Source organism: Scyliorhinus torazame, chromosome 5 (assembly GCF_047496885.1).
Source record: "Scyliorhinus torazame isolate Kashiwa2021f chromosome 5, sScyTor2.1, whole genome shotgun sequence".
NCBI lineage: Eukaryota > Metazoa > Chordata > Chondrichthyes > Carcharhiniformes > Scyliorhinidae > Scyliorhinus > Scyliorhinus torazame.
This window is the reverse complement of record NC_092711.1, coordinates 87,248,724-87,266,810: the sequence shown is the minus strand read 5'-3', so window position 1 is coordinate 87,266,810 and position 18,087 is coordinate 87,248,724. Positions and strand designations below refer to the sequence as shown.

The following is an 18,087-nucleotide window of genomic DNA, read 5'->3' as shown; positions in this document are numbered from 1 at the left end:
ACAGGCGGTCTTAATGATAGTACAGACATGTGTCCAAAGATGTACAGATTAGGTGGATTGGCCATGCTCAATTGCGTTAGTGTTCAAAAAGGTTATGTGGGGTTACGGGGATAGGGTGGGGATGTGGACTTAGGTAGGGTGCTCTTTCCAAGGTCCGGTGCAGCTCAATGGGCCGAATGGCCTCCTTCTGCACTGTAAATTCCATGAGGTCAGAAGCTCATATTGGGATCAAATGTGAAACCAAGTTTACAAAGAGACTGGCTAAGTCTCAGACTGTTGCCAGGGAGGGGGATAGAGTCGGTATGTCAGGAATGGAGGTTGGAGCAGGGAGCGAACAGTGGATTCAGTCTTCTCCATATTTGATTGAAGTTATTTAGTAAACTGGAAGAGAACCACTGGACACTGCATGGACACTGAGTCTGATATCCGGTATAACTTAGTTTGAGAGGTAGAGGTAGAACGAAGGAACCCTGGAAGCTTTGGAGAAACGCCCTTCACGATTGCTCATTAAATCTCCACCCAGTCAGTTCTGGACACAAGGTTAACATCTGCTATTCTTCTGCTCAGTCAGGATGATTCAGATTAATGTCTGTCGCAAGTCATGAATGAAGTGACGTATAAAGCATATTCTTACCTCTAATTATATAACTTTGGTAAAAAGATACAGAAATAATGATCTAATACTTTATTTGGATTTCAGCCCCAGGGAGGAGGGAGAGTGTGTCGGACGGGGATTTACAGCTTTGGGGAAAGAAGAGAGAAAAAAATGTTCCGCAGAAACTGGAATTGTCTGTTCTGAATTTCTATCCTGTACTGATAGTGTGGCCTTTGTAAAGTCCTTTTCCAGGGCATTAGGAGAGGATTTTCAGACAGGAAAGAAACCAAATATCACATTAAGATCCGACAGTGTCACTTAATTGATCAGGACTTGAATATCCTTAGACTATGAATATGGAATGAAAAATATTTGTTCTGTTTGTGAGAAAATATTTCAAACATCAGTGTGACTGGAAAAGTACCGAGACACACACGCACCCAAGTGAGTGTGTTCCAGTGAACTGACTGTGGAAAGAGCTTTAACCAGTTACAGCCTGGAGAAACACCACACCATTCACTAAGGGGAGAAACCATACACGTGTTCTGTGTGAGGACGAAGCTTCACTTGATTGTCTAAAGAGGAAATGCACAAAGACACTGACTCCATGGAGATACTGTGGAAATGTGGAGATCTGGCAACCTCTGCAAGACGTGCCAGATCATCAACATGGGTACCATCATTACACACGGGAACACCACCCACCAGGTACGTGGTACATACTCGTGCGACTCGGCACCAGTCTTGCTGGCCTTGTTCTGCATCACAAACCAGCTGTCTATCCCACTGAGCTAAACCATCGCGCGACAATTGCCAGGCAGGAATGTTCCCTTCCAGTCGGCAAATACTTAAGCAGCAAAGGGCATTGAGCCTCTGATCTTCGGGTAAGCGTTCTTTAAGGCAGCCTTCAAGACGCATGGTAATGCAGAATCGCTGAGCAGAAACTGATAGCCAAGTTCCGCACATATGACTACGGCCTCAACCGGGACCTTGGATTCATGTCGCCTTACATTCACCCCCCACCATCTGGCCTGGACGTACAAAATCCTACCAACTGTCCTGGCTTGAGACAATTCACACCTCTTTAACCTGTGATTATCCCTCTCTCCAGTCACACCGTCTGGACCTGTAAAGACTTAATTACCTGCAAAGACTCGCATTCAAAGTACCATCTCGCATCATTGAATTTTTCTATATATATGTTTGTGGAACCCACCTCTTCATTTACCTGTGGAAGGAGCTGCACTCCAAAAGCTAGTGATTTGAAACAAACCTGTTGGACTTTAATCTGATGTTATAAGACTTCATACTGTGCCCACCCCGGCATCGCCACAGCATAAATGGGACGCATTTAGGGTGTCACGTGGCACAGTGGTTAGCATTGCAGCCTACGGCGCTGAGGACCTGGGTTTGAATCCCGGCCCTGGGTCACTGTCCGTGTGGAGTTTGCACATTCTCCCCGTGTCTGCATAGGTTTCACCCCCACAACCCAAAGATGTGCAAGTTAGGTGGGTTGGCGACGCTAAATTGCCCCCCCCAAAAAATGGGAAGCATTTAATGCTTCTGACAGTTTTGAACCAGGCACCTTTTGCACGTTAGGCGAATGTGATAACTGCTACACTACAGAAACAGCTGGCAGCACAGTACCCAGTGGCCCTGTGCAACGTTCAACTGCACAGTCTTGCTGCAGATTTCAATAGTTCGGCTGGGAGGCCGTGTCACTGATTACATGAAGACAGCTGTTTCTTTAAAACAGATGTCTCAACTTGTAAGACCATAAGATATTGAACTTATCTTGAACTTTAGCATTTGTTCAGCAAATATCTAATGGAACAATGCTCTCTGTTCAATCATTAATGCATCATTCTTATCTTCCCACAGAAAATTTCCATCAATTTTACTCAATATCTGTTTCATTATTCAATATTGAACATCAGGATATTTATTTGTTATATATGACTTCATTTTGAATTCAATAGCTCTCGAGTCTTCACTCTGAATAACTCTGAAATATACACCATTGAATTGCAAACATGACTGACCAAGAAAAGAAAGCGTTTCACTGGGTAATACAAATCCCACGAATCTTTGTTCAGTTTGACCTCAGACAGCTTTTGAACAAAGTCAGATATAGTTAAATGGAAGTGAATTGAGAATTATGTGTTGCTTATATTTGACCCCTCTGTGTTTTGGTGTGAAACATTTTGCAGCTAAATACTGTTCATGTATAAGAAAGGAGGGGTGACAGCAAATCCGCACTGAGCCTGGATTTCCTCGTCTCCCTGAGTGACCTTTCCTGTATCTCTACCTTGAAGGCCGAATTTTTTTGAAAAAATGGTTCAGTTAAATCTCTGCTATTTCCTCCAGTTCAGTTCTGTCTATATGAGCACACATTACCATTCAATATGTTTTGGATGGTGATTAAAATATTAATCTGCATCAACAAAGCCATTAACTTCTTTTGTGAACTGAGCAAACTGCCAAGATCTGCACTTTGTTTTTTCATGTATGGAACGATCTGTCTGGACTGTACACAGAACAATACTTTTCACTGTACCTCGGTACACGTGATAATAAATCAAATCCAATCAAAGAGACAGTTTCTTCAGATTGAACAATGAGCCTTCTTAAAATATATTCACTCATGGGAGGTGGGGATCATTGGCTGGTCCAGCATTTACTGCTCATTCCAATTGCCCTTGAACTGCATGTCCTGTGAGGCTATTTCAGGGGACACGTTCAAGTCAACCACAACATTGCTGTGGTCACGTGTAGGCCAGGCCACGTAAGGAGAGCAGATTTCTTAAAGGACATGAGTGAACCAGATGGGTTTTTACAACAATCCACAATGTCATCATTAGACTTTTAATTTGAGACTTTTATTCAGTTTCAATATCTGTCACAGGCAGATTCAATCCCAGATCCCCAGAGCATTAACCTGGGTCTCTGGTTTACTAGCCCAGTAACAATACCATTATGTCACTACCTAGCCCACATAGTCTTGGCAGCATATGATGTCTTGTAACTTCTCAAAATTATAAAGCAATTTATTTCTTCAAAGTTTGTGGAAACATTTTGGTTGAAAATATTATCTTTGAAAATAAAGATCTAGTCTTTACAATATAAATTACCGAATACACCAATTCACTAATGATAATCAATGTTCACTACTGAATAATCATTAATTTTATTATTGTTTTTTGCTATGATATCCATATATAGTTAATATGGAAAAGGTACAGAAGGTGAAATGTCTGCAAGAGGCACATGTTAGAGGTATAAAAGGGCTTCCTTGACCTTGTTACTAATGATGTGGATCTCCGGTTCTGCGTTCTCCAAGGCGCCTTCAGGATGCGCGACAACGCAGAATCGCCGAGCAGAAGCTTACAGCCAAGTTCCGCACACATGAGTGCGGCCTCAACCGGGACCTAGGATTCATGTCGCATTACATTCAACCCCCACCATCTGGCCTGCAAAATCCTACCAACTGTCCTGGCTTGACACAATTCACACCTGCGACCCTTGTGTACATGTAAAGGGAGTGGTAACAACCTGGAACCTAATGCCTATGAGGGTAGGAGATGCAGAGATGACGGAAGGATTTCAATAGGAAATTAGACAGGCATTGAGAGAAATAAACCCAAAAGGATTTGGGGAAAGAACGGGGCAATGGACAGACTGGCTTCCTCCACAGGGAGCCGACACGGTCCCAAAGGGCTGAATGGCCCCATTCCCCACCCTCCAGATGCTGTGATCTCAGGAGAGAAATTCAGCTGCTCCAGTCACTCCAACTAACTGGAGTCCCTCATCTCTGGTGACATTCTTGTAAATGTCCTCTCACCCTCTCTAAGAACTTCACATCTTTCCTAAAGTGTGGGGCCCATATATAGGGTTCCATTCTAGAGGGATAGAATTGAAAAGCACGGAGGAAATGTCCAACTTGTTTAGAATCAGGTTTAGACTACACTGGGAGCTCTGTCAGCATTGATGATCTCCATTTAGAAAAAGGAAATAGAGGCACAGGAGAAGGTGCAAGAAAGATTCATAATGTACAGAACTGAGAACATTTAGCACTCAGGAAAGGCTGGGGCTGCTTTTTTCTGGAAAAGAGAAGACTGATGGGTGACCTGATGGAAGTCTTGAAATGAAATGAAAATCGCTTATTGTCACAAGTAGGCTTCAAATGAAGTTATTGTGAAAAGCCACTCGTCGCCACATTCTGGCGCCTGTTCGGGGAGGCTGGTATGGGAATTGAAACGTGCTGCTGGCCTGCTTTAAAGCCAGCGATTTAGCCCTGTGCCAAACCAGCCCCAGGATGTCAGATTAGTCTTTCAGATTAAGTCAGATCAGTGGAATTTCAGATTTCGAAGTCTTTCAGATTCTGAAGGGATTCAATAATCCAATAGGAATTTCAATAGAAACCTCTTTACCCAGCGAGTGGTGAGAATGTGGAACTTGTTACCACAGCGAGTGGTTGAGGAGAACAGCATGAATCCATTGAACGTAAAACGAGATACATACATGAGGGGAAAAGGAATAGGAAATGCTGATGGGCGGCGGGGGGGGGGGGGGGGGGTAGGAGAGATATAGAGGGGCGGGTGGAGGATCATGTGGAGCATAAATACTGACACAGACCATGGATAACCTCAGCCGGTTTGGGAATTTAACCTGTGCTATTGGTGTCACTCAGCACAAACCAGCCAACTGAGCTAACTGATCCCCGTGTAAATCTGTAATAATTCCTTAAATATAAGTGATTGCCTGTCTCCCACCATACTATTTAATGTAGTTTCCCAGCGCATCTCAGATAACTTGCCCCTCATACCCTAATAATGTTCTTCTGTGAGAAGCACTAAGATAAATTAAACAAAAGAACCATGTAACCACCACAGCCCATCTTCATGGCAATGTGGCATGATTTTGGGGGTTTTCAAACAGAAATGGTAATGAAACATCTAATAACCTCCAAACACACTTTCACTCTTTGATCCTTGTGAAATGTGAAACCAGATATTCTCAAAAAGGCTCAGAGAGAATCAGACCATTGGAGACGAAGCCATGAGACCGGCCAGTCCAGCAGAAAGAAACCCTCTGACCATCCCCATTGACCAACAGAATGAACAAAATGCAGTCCTGGATGTAATTGAGAACAGAAACAATAACAGCAGAATCTAATCCCTGTAATCAGTTGTGAACATGTTGGTGTCTCAGGAAGTGCGATGAATTACAAAATCCCTTCGCACATTGAGATAAGGTGAACGGCCTCTCCCTGGTGTGACTGCAGACGGCATAACCGAGTGAATCACGCAAATAGAGGTAAACATCTTTGAGTTATGGGGGTGACACCCACGCAGACACTTGGAGTACGTGGCTCCACACGGGCAGTGACCTGGGGCAGGATTGAACACTGGTCCTCAGCTCCGTGAGATCGCAGTGCTAACCACTGTGTCACCTAACGATTTAGGAGGGAACAAAATGCAATATCTCCAAATTTGCAGATGACACAAGTTGCTTGGGAGGGTGAGCTGTGAGGAGGTTGTAGAGATCCTTCAGTGTGATTTGGACAAGTTGAGTGAGTGAGCAAATGAATGGCAGATACAGTATAATTTGGAGAAATACAAGGTTATCCAGTTTTGTAGCAAAACGAGAAGGCAGGCTATTATCTGAATTGTCATAAAGTAGGAGAGGGAAATATGTAACGAGATCTGGGTATCCTCGTACACGTCACTGAAGGAAAGCATGCAGCTACAGCAGGCGGTAAAGAAGGTAAATGATATGCTAGCCTTCATTGCGAACGGATTTGAGTACAGCAGCAGGAATATCTTGCTATCATTATACAGGGCCTTGGCGATGCCATACCTGGAATATTGTACGCAGTATTGGTCTCCTTATCTGAGGAAGGATGTTCTTGCTCTAGAGGGAGTGCAGCAAAGGTTTACCAGACTGATTCCTGGGATGGTGGGCTGACGTATGAGAGATTGAATCAGTTAGGATTGTATTTACTGGAGTTCAGAAGAATGGGAGGGGACCTCATAGAAATCTATAATATTCGAACAGGACTCGACAGGGTAGATGCAGGAAAGATTTTCCCGGTGGTGGGAGTGTACAGAACCAGAGGTCGCAGTCTGAGGATACGGGATAGACCATTTAGGACAGAGATGAGTAATTTCATCAGAGAGTGGTGAGCTTGTGGAATTTGTTACCACAGGAAATAGTTGAGGCCAATACATTGTATGTTTTCAGGGAACAGTTAGATATAGCACTTAGGGCAAAGGAAATCAAAGGATATAGAGGGGAAATCGGGATTAAGCTATTGAGTTGGATGATAAGCCATGATAATAATGAATCGCAGAGCAGGCGCAAAGGGCCAAATGGTCTCATCCTGCTCCTATTTTCTATGTAATCCCTTCCCACACTGAGAACAAGTGAATGGCCTCTCCCCAGTGTGAACTCGCTGGTGTGTCTGCAGGATAAGCTGGCACCCCTGATGATGGAGATATTTGAGGAGGCGAGAGGGAAGGGGGTGTTACCACAAACTTTGGGGCAGGCATCGGTTTCCCTGTTGCTTAAAAAGATAAGGGTCCGACGGAGTGTGGGTTGTTTAGGCCCATATCACTTTTAAACATGAACGCAAAGGTATTAGCGAAGATACTGGCAGGTAGGCAGGAGGAGTGCCTCCTGAAGGTGACAGGTGAAGATCAGACGGGGTTTGTGTGAGGGAGGCAGCTCTTTTCAAATATTAAGAGGGTGCAACAGGTGATTAAGAAGGCAAATGGAATTTTGTCCTTCATTGCTAGAGGGATGGAGTTTAAGACTAGGGAGGTTCTGCTGCAATTGTATAAGGTGTTAGTGAGGCCACACCTGGAGTATTGTGTTCAGTTTTGGTCTCCTTACTTGAGAAAGGACTTGGAGGGTGTGCAGAGGAGATTCACTAGGTTAATCCCAGAGCTGAAGGGGTTGGATTACGAGGAGAGGTTGAATAGACTGGGATTGTACTCGTTGGAATTTAGAAGGATGAGGGGGGATCTTATAGAAACATATAAGATTATGAAGGGAATAGATGGGATAGATGCGGGCAGGTTGTTTCCACTGGTGGGTGAAAGCAGAACTAGGGGGCATAGCCTCAAAATAAGGGGAAGTAGATTTAGGACTGAGTTAGGAGGAACTTCTTCACCCAAAGGGTTGTGAATCTATGGAATTCCTTGCCCAGTGAAACAGTAGAGGCTCCTTTCAATGTTTTTAAGATAAAGATAGATAGTTTTTTGAAAAATAAAGGGATTAAGGGTTACGGTGTTCGGGTCGGAAAGTGAAGCTGAGTCCACAAAAGATCAGCCATGATCTCATTGAATGGTGGAGCAGGCTCGAGGGGCCAGATGGCCTACTTCTGCTCCTAGTTCTTATGTTCTTATGTATTGACCGTGGTTATGGCACCGGCGGAGGGGAAGGAAACAGAGGTGGTTGTGGCAGTGGACGCCGAGAAAGCATTTGACCAAATAGAATGGGGGCACTTAGAACATAGAACATAGAAAATACAGCACAGAACAGGCCCTTTGGCCCACGATGTTGTGCCGAACTTTTGTCCTAGATTAATCATAGATTATCATTGAATTTACAGTGCAGAAGGAGGCCCTTTGAGTCTGCACCGGCTTGATAGCAGTTCTGGAGTGGTTTGGGATTGGTCCACGATTTGTGGACTAGGTAAAGCTACTGTATGAGGAGCCGGGGCCAGTGTCCGCACAAAAACCATCAGCTTGAGAGACTTTTCTCTCCACTGTAGGACTAGGCAGGGATGTCCTATGTCCCCGCTGCTGTTTGCACTCTCGCGATTGAGCCGTTAGCCATCGCGTTAAGAGGTTTTGGGGTATGGAAAGGGATAGTGCGGGGGGGGGGGGGGGCGGTGAATAGGGCATAGGGTGCCTTGTATGCCGGTGACTTGTTATTATATGTGTCGGAACCGAGTGTGTGTGTCAAGAGGGGGAATATTGGAGCTGCTTCGGGTGTTTGGGTCTTTCTCGGTGTACAAATTAAATCTAGACAAGAGTGAGTATTTTGCGGTGTTTCGGCCGGGGTGTGGGCAGGGGTGGGGGGGGCCTGCCATTCCGTAGGGCAGGGGTTCTCTTTCGATATCTGGGTGTGCAGTTTGCTCGGGATTGGAGGGGGGGGGTTCACTGGAGGGTCGGTTAAAATGAACATGTTGCCGCGATTTCTATTTATTTTCCAATGCCTGCTGATTTTCCTGCCAGAAGCATTTTTGGGAGAGTTTTAAGGAATAATTTCCTACAAGTGGAAACATCTTCTTCATGTCCACTCTACCCAGGTCCCACAGTATTCTGTAAGTTTTAATCAGATACCCCCATATCCTTCTAAACTCCGAGTACAGACCCAGAGTCCTCAACCGTTCCTCATACGACAAGCTCTTCATTCCAGGGATCATTCTTGTAAACCTCCTCTGGACCTTTTCCAAGGCCAACACATCCTTCTTAGATACGGGGACCAAAACTGCTCATAATACTCCAAATGGGGTCTGATCAGAGCCTTATATAGCCTCAGAATTACATCCCTGGTCTTGTATTCGAGCCCTCTCGACATGAATACATTGCATTTGCCTTCCTAACTGCCGACTGAACCTGCACGTTAACCTTTTAAAAACAATTCATTTTTTCCAATTAAGGGGAAGTTTAGCATGGCCAATCCATCTACACTGCACATCTTTGGGTTGTGGGGGCGAAACCCACGCAAACATGGGGAGAATGTGCAAACTCCACACGGACAGTGACCCAGAGCCAGGATCGAACCTGGGACCTCGACGCCGTGAGGCTGCAGTGCACCGGCACGTTAACCTGAAGAGAATCTTGAACAAGGACTCCCAAGTCCCTTTGTGCTTGTGATTTCCTCAGCATTTCCCCATTTAGAAAATAGTCTATGCCTCCATTTCTCCTTCCAAAGTGCATAACCTCACACTTTTCCACATTGTATTCCATCTGCCACTTCTTTGCCCACTGTCCCAGCCTTGCTCAGCATTGCCTCTTTTTCTAATCACATTAAATTAATGCCCTCTGTTTATAACCTTGCCCTAAATATGACTTGCTAGATCAAACGTCTATTGCAGATCCTTAGTTTTAATGTGGTCAAGTGTCTTTCCATTTGAGAACTGTTCAATAAAGTTATTAGAATTATTTGTAGCTAGGGCAGCACGTGGAGCAGTGGTCAGCACTGGGACTACAGCGCTGAGAACCCAGGTTTGAATCCCAGCCCTGCGTCATTGTCCGTGTGGAGTTTGCACATTCTCCCCATGTCTGTCGCGGTTTCACCCCACAACCCAAAGATGTGCAGGTTAGGTGGATTGGTCAGGCTACATGCCCCTGAATTGGAAAAAATAATAATAATAATTGGGTACTTTGAATTTTATTTTTTTAAAGGATTATTTGTAGCTTCCCCACCAAACAATTTTTTCCATTATCCTGAAGTGACCTTATTTTTATCAGGAGTTAATTGAAGTGTGTTCCTAACCTCTCATTATCTAAAGTTCCATTCACCACTTTTCTGTCCACCTGACCCAGTCCGTGGCTTTCTCCCTCATTGTCTAAAACACATGAGCAACTTTTGTATAATCCTGGTGCATACATTTAAGTCTAAATCATTGATATATACCGGAAACTGTGGAGCCCCACTGGAACGGACGTCCAGGCATCATTCAGTCCTGAATGTGACTAACAGCAGCAACAACAGCTGAATCCAAACACTGCTGTTGCCTGTGAACTTGCTGATGTCTGTGCAGGTTGTTTGACTGAGTGAATTGCCTTCCACACACGGAGCAGTTGAACAGCCTCTCCCAGTACCGCTCCCATGTGTAGGCCACATGGTAGATAATGGTAGATCATTTATGGGCAGCACGGTAGCATTGTGGATAGCACAATTGCTTCTCAGCTCCAGGGTCCCATGTTCGATTCCGGCTTGGGTCACTGTCTGTGCGGAGTCTGCACATCCTCCCAGTGTGTGCGTGGGTTTCCTCCGGGTGCTCCGGTTTCCTCCCACAGTCCAAAGATGTGCAGGTTAGGTGGATTGGCCATGATAAATTGCCCTTAGTGTCCAAAATTGTCCTTAGTGTTGGGTGGGGTTACTGGGTTATGGGGATAGGGTGGAGGTGTTGACCTTGGTTAGGGTGCTCTTTCCAAGAGCCGGTGCAGACTCGATGGGCCAAATGGCCTCCTTCTGCACTGTAAATTCTATGTAACTATGTAGGTAGCAAAGTGGTTAGCACTGTTGCTTCAAAGCTCCAGGGTCCCAGAATTCCCAGCTTGGCTTACTGTCTGTGCAGAGTTTGCACGTTCTCCCCATGTCTGCGTGGGTTTCCTCCGGGTGCTCCAGTTTCCTCCCACAAGTGTAAAAATGTGTAGATCAGGTGGATTGGCCATGCTAAATTGCTCTTTGTGTCCAAAAAGGTTAGGTTGGGTTATGGGTTAGGTTAAAGGTATGGGCTTAAGTAAGGTGCTCTTTGCAAGGGCTGGTGCACTCGATGGGCTGAATGCCCTCCTTCTGCACTGTAAATTCTATGATTCTGTTTCAGTGAACTCGCTGGTGTTTCAGCAGATCCTGTTCACTTTTAAATCTTTTTTCACAGTCAGAACATTTAAAAGGTTTCTGGTCAGTGTGAACAAGTCGGTGTGTCATCAGGTGGGATGACTGAGTAAATTTCTTGTCACACACGGGGCAAGAGTACGGTCTCTGCCCAGTGTGAACTCATTGGTGTTGCTGAAGCTGGGATGAACAAATGAATCCCTTCTCACACACGGAGCAGGTGAACGGCCTCGCCCCAGTGTGAGTGCGTTGATGGATCAGTAAATTCATTTTACTTTTAAAGCTCTTCTCACAGTCAGCACATTTAAAACGTCGCTGATCAGTATGAACAAGTTGGTGTCTCAGGAGGAGTGATGATTGAGTGAATCCCTTCCCACACACGGAGCAGGTGAATGGCTTCTCTCCAGTGTGATGGTGTTGGTGTGTCAGTAAATCCTTTCTGCTTTTAAAGCTCTTTTCACAGTCAGCACATTTGAACGGTCTCTGGTCGGAATGGACCTGATGGTGAGCCCGGAGGTTTGACGAAGCATTAAATCGCTTCCCACATTCCAAACAGGTGAATGGCCTCTCCCCAGTGTAAGTGCGTTGATGTGTCAGTAAATGCTTTCTGCGTTTAAAGCTCTTTCCACAGTCAGCACATTTAAACGGTCTCTGATCAGTATGAACAAGTTGGTGTGTCAGGAGATATGATGACCGAGTGAATCCCTTCCCACACACGGAGCAGGTGAATGGCCTTTCCCCAGTGTGAATACGTTGATGAGTTTCCAATTCAGACGGGTAATTGAATCCCATCCCACAGTCCCCACATTTCCACGGTTTCTCCATGGTTATCGACAAGTTATCAGGTGTAGGTGGGATGCAGATTTGAGGTCAATATCAGATCAGCTGTGATGTTATTAAACATTAATCAGCTCACAGGGCTGAATGTCCTATTGCTGCTTCTTGATTCCTCTGGTCCGAATGTCCTTGTGTCTCTCCAGCTTGGATCATCAGTTAAAGCCAGAGTACGGTGTCTCCCTGATGTAAATGCTGCAATTTAATTTCATGCTGTGTGATTGATTAAAACTCAGTTCCAGCTAACTGTGGAAAATTACTTAGATGTCTGTGTCTCAGTGCTTTTCCAATCACAGTGATTTTTGAAATTTTTCGAAAAGACGAAACAGACAAACATTTCTCCTTCCACGTTGAAAGGCCGGTCCTGATGAATCAAGTGACTCTGTCAGATCTCGACATGATGTTTGCATCTGCAAATATTCTGTAAAAGGAGATTACATTGTAATACTGTGAATGTATAAGACACAAACAGGCCATTTTGTCACAGATTCTGCTGCTGTCCATACTCGGCACACATCTCCGACTGTCCCACCTATCAAATCTCAGCCTTTCAGCTGATTTTCGATTCCATTTTCTCTCATGTGTTTGTCCCGTTTCCTTTTGAAAACATCTCAGCACTTTCCTCAACTCCTTTGCATGGTAATGAGTTGCACATTCTGAACCTGTGGTAAATAATTTTGTCTGTATTGTTCCCTTGGATTTATTCATAACTATCTTATATTTATGACTTGTTGTTTATTGATGGTCACTCTCTCACATCGCCCCTCTCCATTTAATCTTTCCTGAGAGCTGTAATCTCTCATGTTACAAAAGTCATCACTGTCAATGCAGGAGAGAATTCGCAAAAAGACAAACCTTTTTGTTGGGTTCAGTTTGTTGTGTGCAAATTCTCCAATTCTAACCCTCTGTGAAAGGAGTTTACAAAAGCCATTTCTGTCAATCCAGGATAGAAATTTTGAACAGACAATTCTAGTTTCTCTGGAACATTTTTTCCTCTCTTGTTCCCCCAAAGTTGTAAATCCCCGTCCCACACACTCTCCCTCCTCCCTGGGCTGAAATCCAAACCCATCTCACCATCCGCACCATTTATTTCTTCCACTCCCAGTTTTCTCCCTCCCTCTCCTCTCCCTGAGTTCAGTTCTCGAGCTCCTGTCTGCAGACTGATAATAAACTCAATGGGTCTTATTGGGGGTTTGGGGCCTCCAGCAGGTGTTTGTGAATCCTCCCTGCCCACCTGCCAGGGTTTCCTTCCTTGCCAGAGATCAGAGTCCTCATTGATTTGAGTGCAAAGTGTAAGCTCTTATTTATTGTCCCCCCTCCCCCATCCTCTGATGTGAACCATCCTCCAGTGGCTGAAGCAGGATGGTGCCCGTTAACCTGGGACTGTTCCCGGGAGGAAGGGAGAAGCCCCGCAGCTGCAAACCAGGGGGCGGGGCTGGAAGACCAAAAAAGAGCGGCTGGTCCTCCAGCCAATCAGAGTGAATGGGAGGCGCAGCAAAGCCGGGGCTCTCGCTCCCTCTGCATACGCCCGGCCACTCGGGCCTGTCTCGGGGAAAAGTCCGAGCAGCTTTTGCCGGTTCAGCTGCTGTATCCGAGCTTTGTATTCGGGGCTTGGGGCCTGCACACGGTTTTTATGAAGCCGCCGGCTCCATCCCTCCCTCATGACTTACCCGGCGGTATCAAATCGACGGGCAATCTCCGAACAACCACCTCAACAGGAGCTACTCCAGGCACTGCGCATGCTCCAGATTGCCGTGTCCGGGGAGTGATTGACGGCAGCTCCGGGCTATTTGGAATAGGGGCGGGATTGGAGGTCCGAGCGGGAGCGGCTGGTCCTCCAACCAACCAGGGTGAATGAAGGGCGGGGCTCAGCCCGGATCTCCCTCATTGGCTGAAACTCTGCATCATTTTGAAAGCTGATTTGTCTCAACTCCAGGAGAAAACTGGACCTTTCTGTTTGTGGCTTTAAACAGATGAGGGGAAAATGAAGGGATCGAAAGCAGCAGATTCTTTATGTTGTTCCAGGAAAGTGGGGCCTGTGGAATGTCAAGTTTTACACAGCGGGTTTCGCGCTGGGTAAAGAATCTGCAAACACGAGAATAAACAATGAATGGTAGGACGCGAGGAAGTGCAGAATATCAGAGGGACCTTGGTAGGCATATCCATAGGTCCCTGAAGACAGGAGGCCAGATAGACAGGGTGATTAAAAAGGAATATGGAATACTTGCCTTTATTAACTGAGGCATAGAATGTAAGAGCAAGGAGGTTATAATGGAGCTGTATAAAATGCTGGTTAGACCACAGCTGGAGTAGTGTGTGCAGTTCTGGAAGGAAGTGATTGCACTCGAGAGGATGCAGAGTAGATTCACCAGGATAGCCTGGGCTGGAATATTTCAGCTAACAAAAGAAACTGGATAGTCTGGGGTTGTTTTCCTTGGAGCAGAGAAGGCTGAGAGGGACCTGATTGAGGTATATAAAATTATTGAGTGAATTAATGGTGAATAGATGGGATGAACAGGAAGGAACCTTTCCCCTGAGTGGAAGGGTCAATAACCAGTGGGCCGGGAAAGGAAACTTTCCCCTTAGTTAACGGAGGGGTCAATAAGAAGGGTCATAGATTTCGGGTACTGACAGGAGGTTTATAGGAGATGCGAGGAAAAACGTCTTCACCCAGAGGGCGGTGGGAATCTGGAACCCACTGCCTGAAAGTGTGGGAGAGACGGGAACCTTCACAACATTTTAAGAAGTATTTTGATGACCATTTGAAATGCTGTAGCATGGAAGGCTACGGACTGAGTGCTGGAAAATGGGATTAGAGTAAATAGGTGCTTGATGTGGACACACATGGAGGCCCATACCGGCCTCCCCGAACAGGCACCGGAATGTGGGGACTAGGGGCTTTTCACAGTAACTTCATTGAAGCCTACTTGTGACAATAAGCGATTATTATTATATTAGTATAATGGGTTAAAGCGCATCTTTCACTCCTGGAAAAACTCTCTGACTGTAATCGTACCATTCAAATCACTCAATGGAATTGTCAGGAACCACACTGGAAAGGAAGGTTGCTGACACCAAATGGTAAGCAGCACGCACACCAGCAGCAAAACACACAACTTTGGTCAGACAAGATTTTACCATTTTAAATTCATACTGACTATTCATTGTTCTGTTTATCTTTTGCAGATTTTAAAAATTCTCTCCCTTACTCAGGATTCGATTATTTACCAATGTGAAGCTAATTATTTCGTCATTCCCTGGACATGTTCACGGTAGGACAGTGGTTAGCACTGATGCTTCACAGCGCCAGGGTCCAAGGTTCGATTCCCGGCTTGAGTCACTGTCTGTGTGGAGTCTGCACGTTCTCCCCGTGTCTGCGTGTGTTTCCTCTGGGTGCCCCGGTTTCTTCCCCCATGTCCTGAAAGACATGCTGTTAGGTGAATTGGATATTCTGAATTCTTCCTCTGCGTACCCAAACTAGGGGCTTTCACAGTAACTTAATTGCAGTGTTAATATAAGCCTACTTGTGGCAATAAAGCTTATTATTATTAAGTTGGTGTGCATCTTTGATCTTTTGAAGGAGTGTGTTGAGGACATCGCTAAAGCTTTTCTGCTGACCTCCTGAGGGTCTGCTACCATGACTAAGTACTGAATAGAGAAGTGTGCACTTGGGAGTCTGGTGTCAGACACAGAAACAACGGGTGCGATTCTCCGCTCCCGCGACTAAGTGCCCACGCCATCATGAACGCCGTAGACAGATTCAGGACCCGAAAATGGGCTAGGATCGGGTCCGCGAGAAACTCGGGGGGCGTGTCGTGAAAGCACCGTCATCAGCACGCGCCGGGCATTGGCGCCGCATAAAAGCGGCGCCACGTCATCTGCCGCGTAACTGCCGTCACTCACGCATGCGCGGGTTGCCGTGCTCCCCGAGGTCGCCCCGCAAGAAGATGTCGGATGTATCTTGCGGGGCGTGGAGGAAAGGAGGTCCTCCTTCAGAGAGGCTGGACCGCCAATCGGTGGGCACCGATTGGCGGGCCAGACCCCTTTTGAGTCCTACCCCGGTGAAAGAACCCCCCCTCGCCCCCCTCCCACATGCCGCCCCCCCCCCCCAGTGTTCCCGTGCTGTTCCCGCCGGCAGCGACCAGGTGTGGATGGTGCCGGCGGGAAGCCGTCGTTTTGGGCAGGCCGCTCGACCCATCCGGGCCGGAGAATAGCGGGTGCAGCGGAGAATCGCCATTTTGGGTGTCCCGGGTGATTCTCTGGCCTGCGCCGTGCAGAACTCGACAGGGCCATTCTCGCTTGGGGGAATCACGGGAGGGCGTCAGACCGGCGTCGCGGGGAAAAACGGGGCGCCAGGTGATTCTCCCAACCGGCGCGGGAGCGGAGAATCGCGCCCACCATGTCCCACCCAGCAGAGCTGGCTCTGACTGATTAGCATCTTGATGATAGCAATGTTGACGTGGGAGATGATCGTGGGCCACCTTATACTGTCAACCATGAAATTTTATTCAGTCTTCTCCTCAAATGTGGCTGCTCTCGGAAACCTGTCACCATCCTTCACCTACTCTATAACGATGTGGAAACCATGATCCTCATCAACAGAAACACCCCAGACCCTTACTCAGTGAAAACTGGGATCTGAGAAGGTTGTGTCACTGCACCAACTTCCTTCCCCATTTTCCTCTCTGCACCTCACCTCCAGTAAATTACCCATGGCTGCGCAGATAATCTCCAGAACAGACGGGAAACTTACACCACCCTCAAAACAAAACCAGAATCACTCCAACCTCAGACATTAAGCTCCAGTTTGCAGATGTCTGATCTGTTTGTTAAATCCATCCATCTCCCTTGATTCCACAACCCTTCATACTCTCACCTCACAAATTTCTATGAATCTCAGTTTTTATAGTTTCTATTGACAGAATCTGAACAGAATTCCAGATGTCACTATATTTTCTGTGAAGTGATTTCTGACTTTGCTCCTGAACAGCCCAGTCTCAGTTAAACAAATAAATATCACTGATTTGGACATTTAAATGGTGACAATTGCTTTACATTCAACCGGTTATGTAACAAAATTTCAAAAACATAATAATTTAAGTAAAACTCTGCGGAAGCTGGAAATGTGAAGTGAAAACAGAAAGTTGTGGAAATCCTCAGCAGGTTTGGCAGCTCCTGTGAAGAGAGAGAAAGAGAGTTAATATTCCAATGCAATCTGATTCTTCTTCAGAACTGAGTGTTTGCAGCATTGTGATTTCATTTGACAAACATACTGAATGTGAACTTTGTGGTTCTTACAGATATCTGGCTGTAAATCTGATTTCAGACCTTCTTCACAATGAGTGAAGCTCATTGTTCATTCCTTCACTAAAGACTCGGATAGAAAATCACCGCCACAAGATGGCGATGGCCGCAGGTTGCCCGGGTGACCACTGGGGAGGATGCCCCGCCTACTCCATCTTTCCTCACAAAGATGGCCGCCTCGCGCTCCGCTCCCTGAACAAAAGCCCCGCCATCCTCTCCCAAAATGGCAGCAAGCAGTGCGCAAGTGCAATGTGGGTGTATGCTCAGTGTCAGTCATGGTGAGAGAGTGAGGAGGAGCGGACAGTTCGGGAGGAGATTGTGGGCACAGGGTAGGAATAGAAACCGCGGCTGTACTGGAAACTTTATCAACTTCTGGCTGAGGCCCCGAATAAGAGTCCGCAGGCCCCGTGTTTACCGCGGTGACAGGCCCGGGGGCAGGGGGTGGGGGGGCAGCAAACCCTTCACAATCATTGTCAGCTCCCTGGTTTGTCGGGTATTAGAAAGGGAGGTTTTAGAGACAGGTAACTTGAAATGAAAATGAATGAGAATCACTTATTGTCACAAGTAGGCTACAAATGAAGTTACTGTGAAAAGCCCCTAGTTGCCACATTCCGGCGCCTGTTTGGGGAGGCTGGTACGGGAATTGAACCATGCTGCTGGCTTGCCTTGGTCTGCATTCAAAGCTAGCGATTTAACCTTGTGCTAAACAGCCCCTTTTGCTCCTTAACTTGAACTAAACATCACATCGAGATCTGTCACATTCACTCGATTCATTG

The 18,087-nt window shown here is 46.2% G+C and overlaps 1 protein-coding gene across 1 annotated transcript; it reads right to left on the bottom strand.

Moving 5' to 3' along the window:
- Window positions 1-11,344: 11,344 nt before the first annotated feature.
- Window positions 11,345-13,762, bottom strand: LOC140417768 (uncharacterized; the record flags this gene model as incomplete). Its single annotated transcript, XM_072501236.1, has 2 exons — window positions 13,678-13,762; window positions 11,345-12,428 (listed from the first exon to the last, which is right to left on the bottom strand). A coding segment is annotated over exon 2 (654 nt), but the record flags the coding sequence as incomplete, so codon positions are not given.
- Window positions 13,763-18,087: the final 4,325 nt, after the last annotated feature.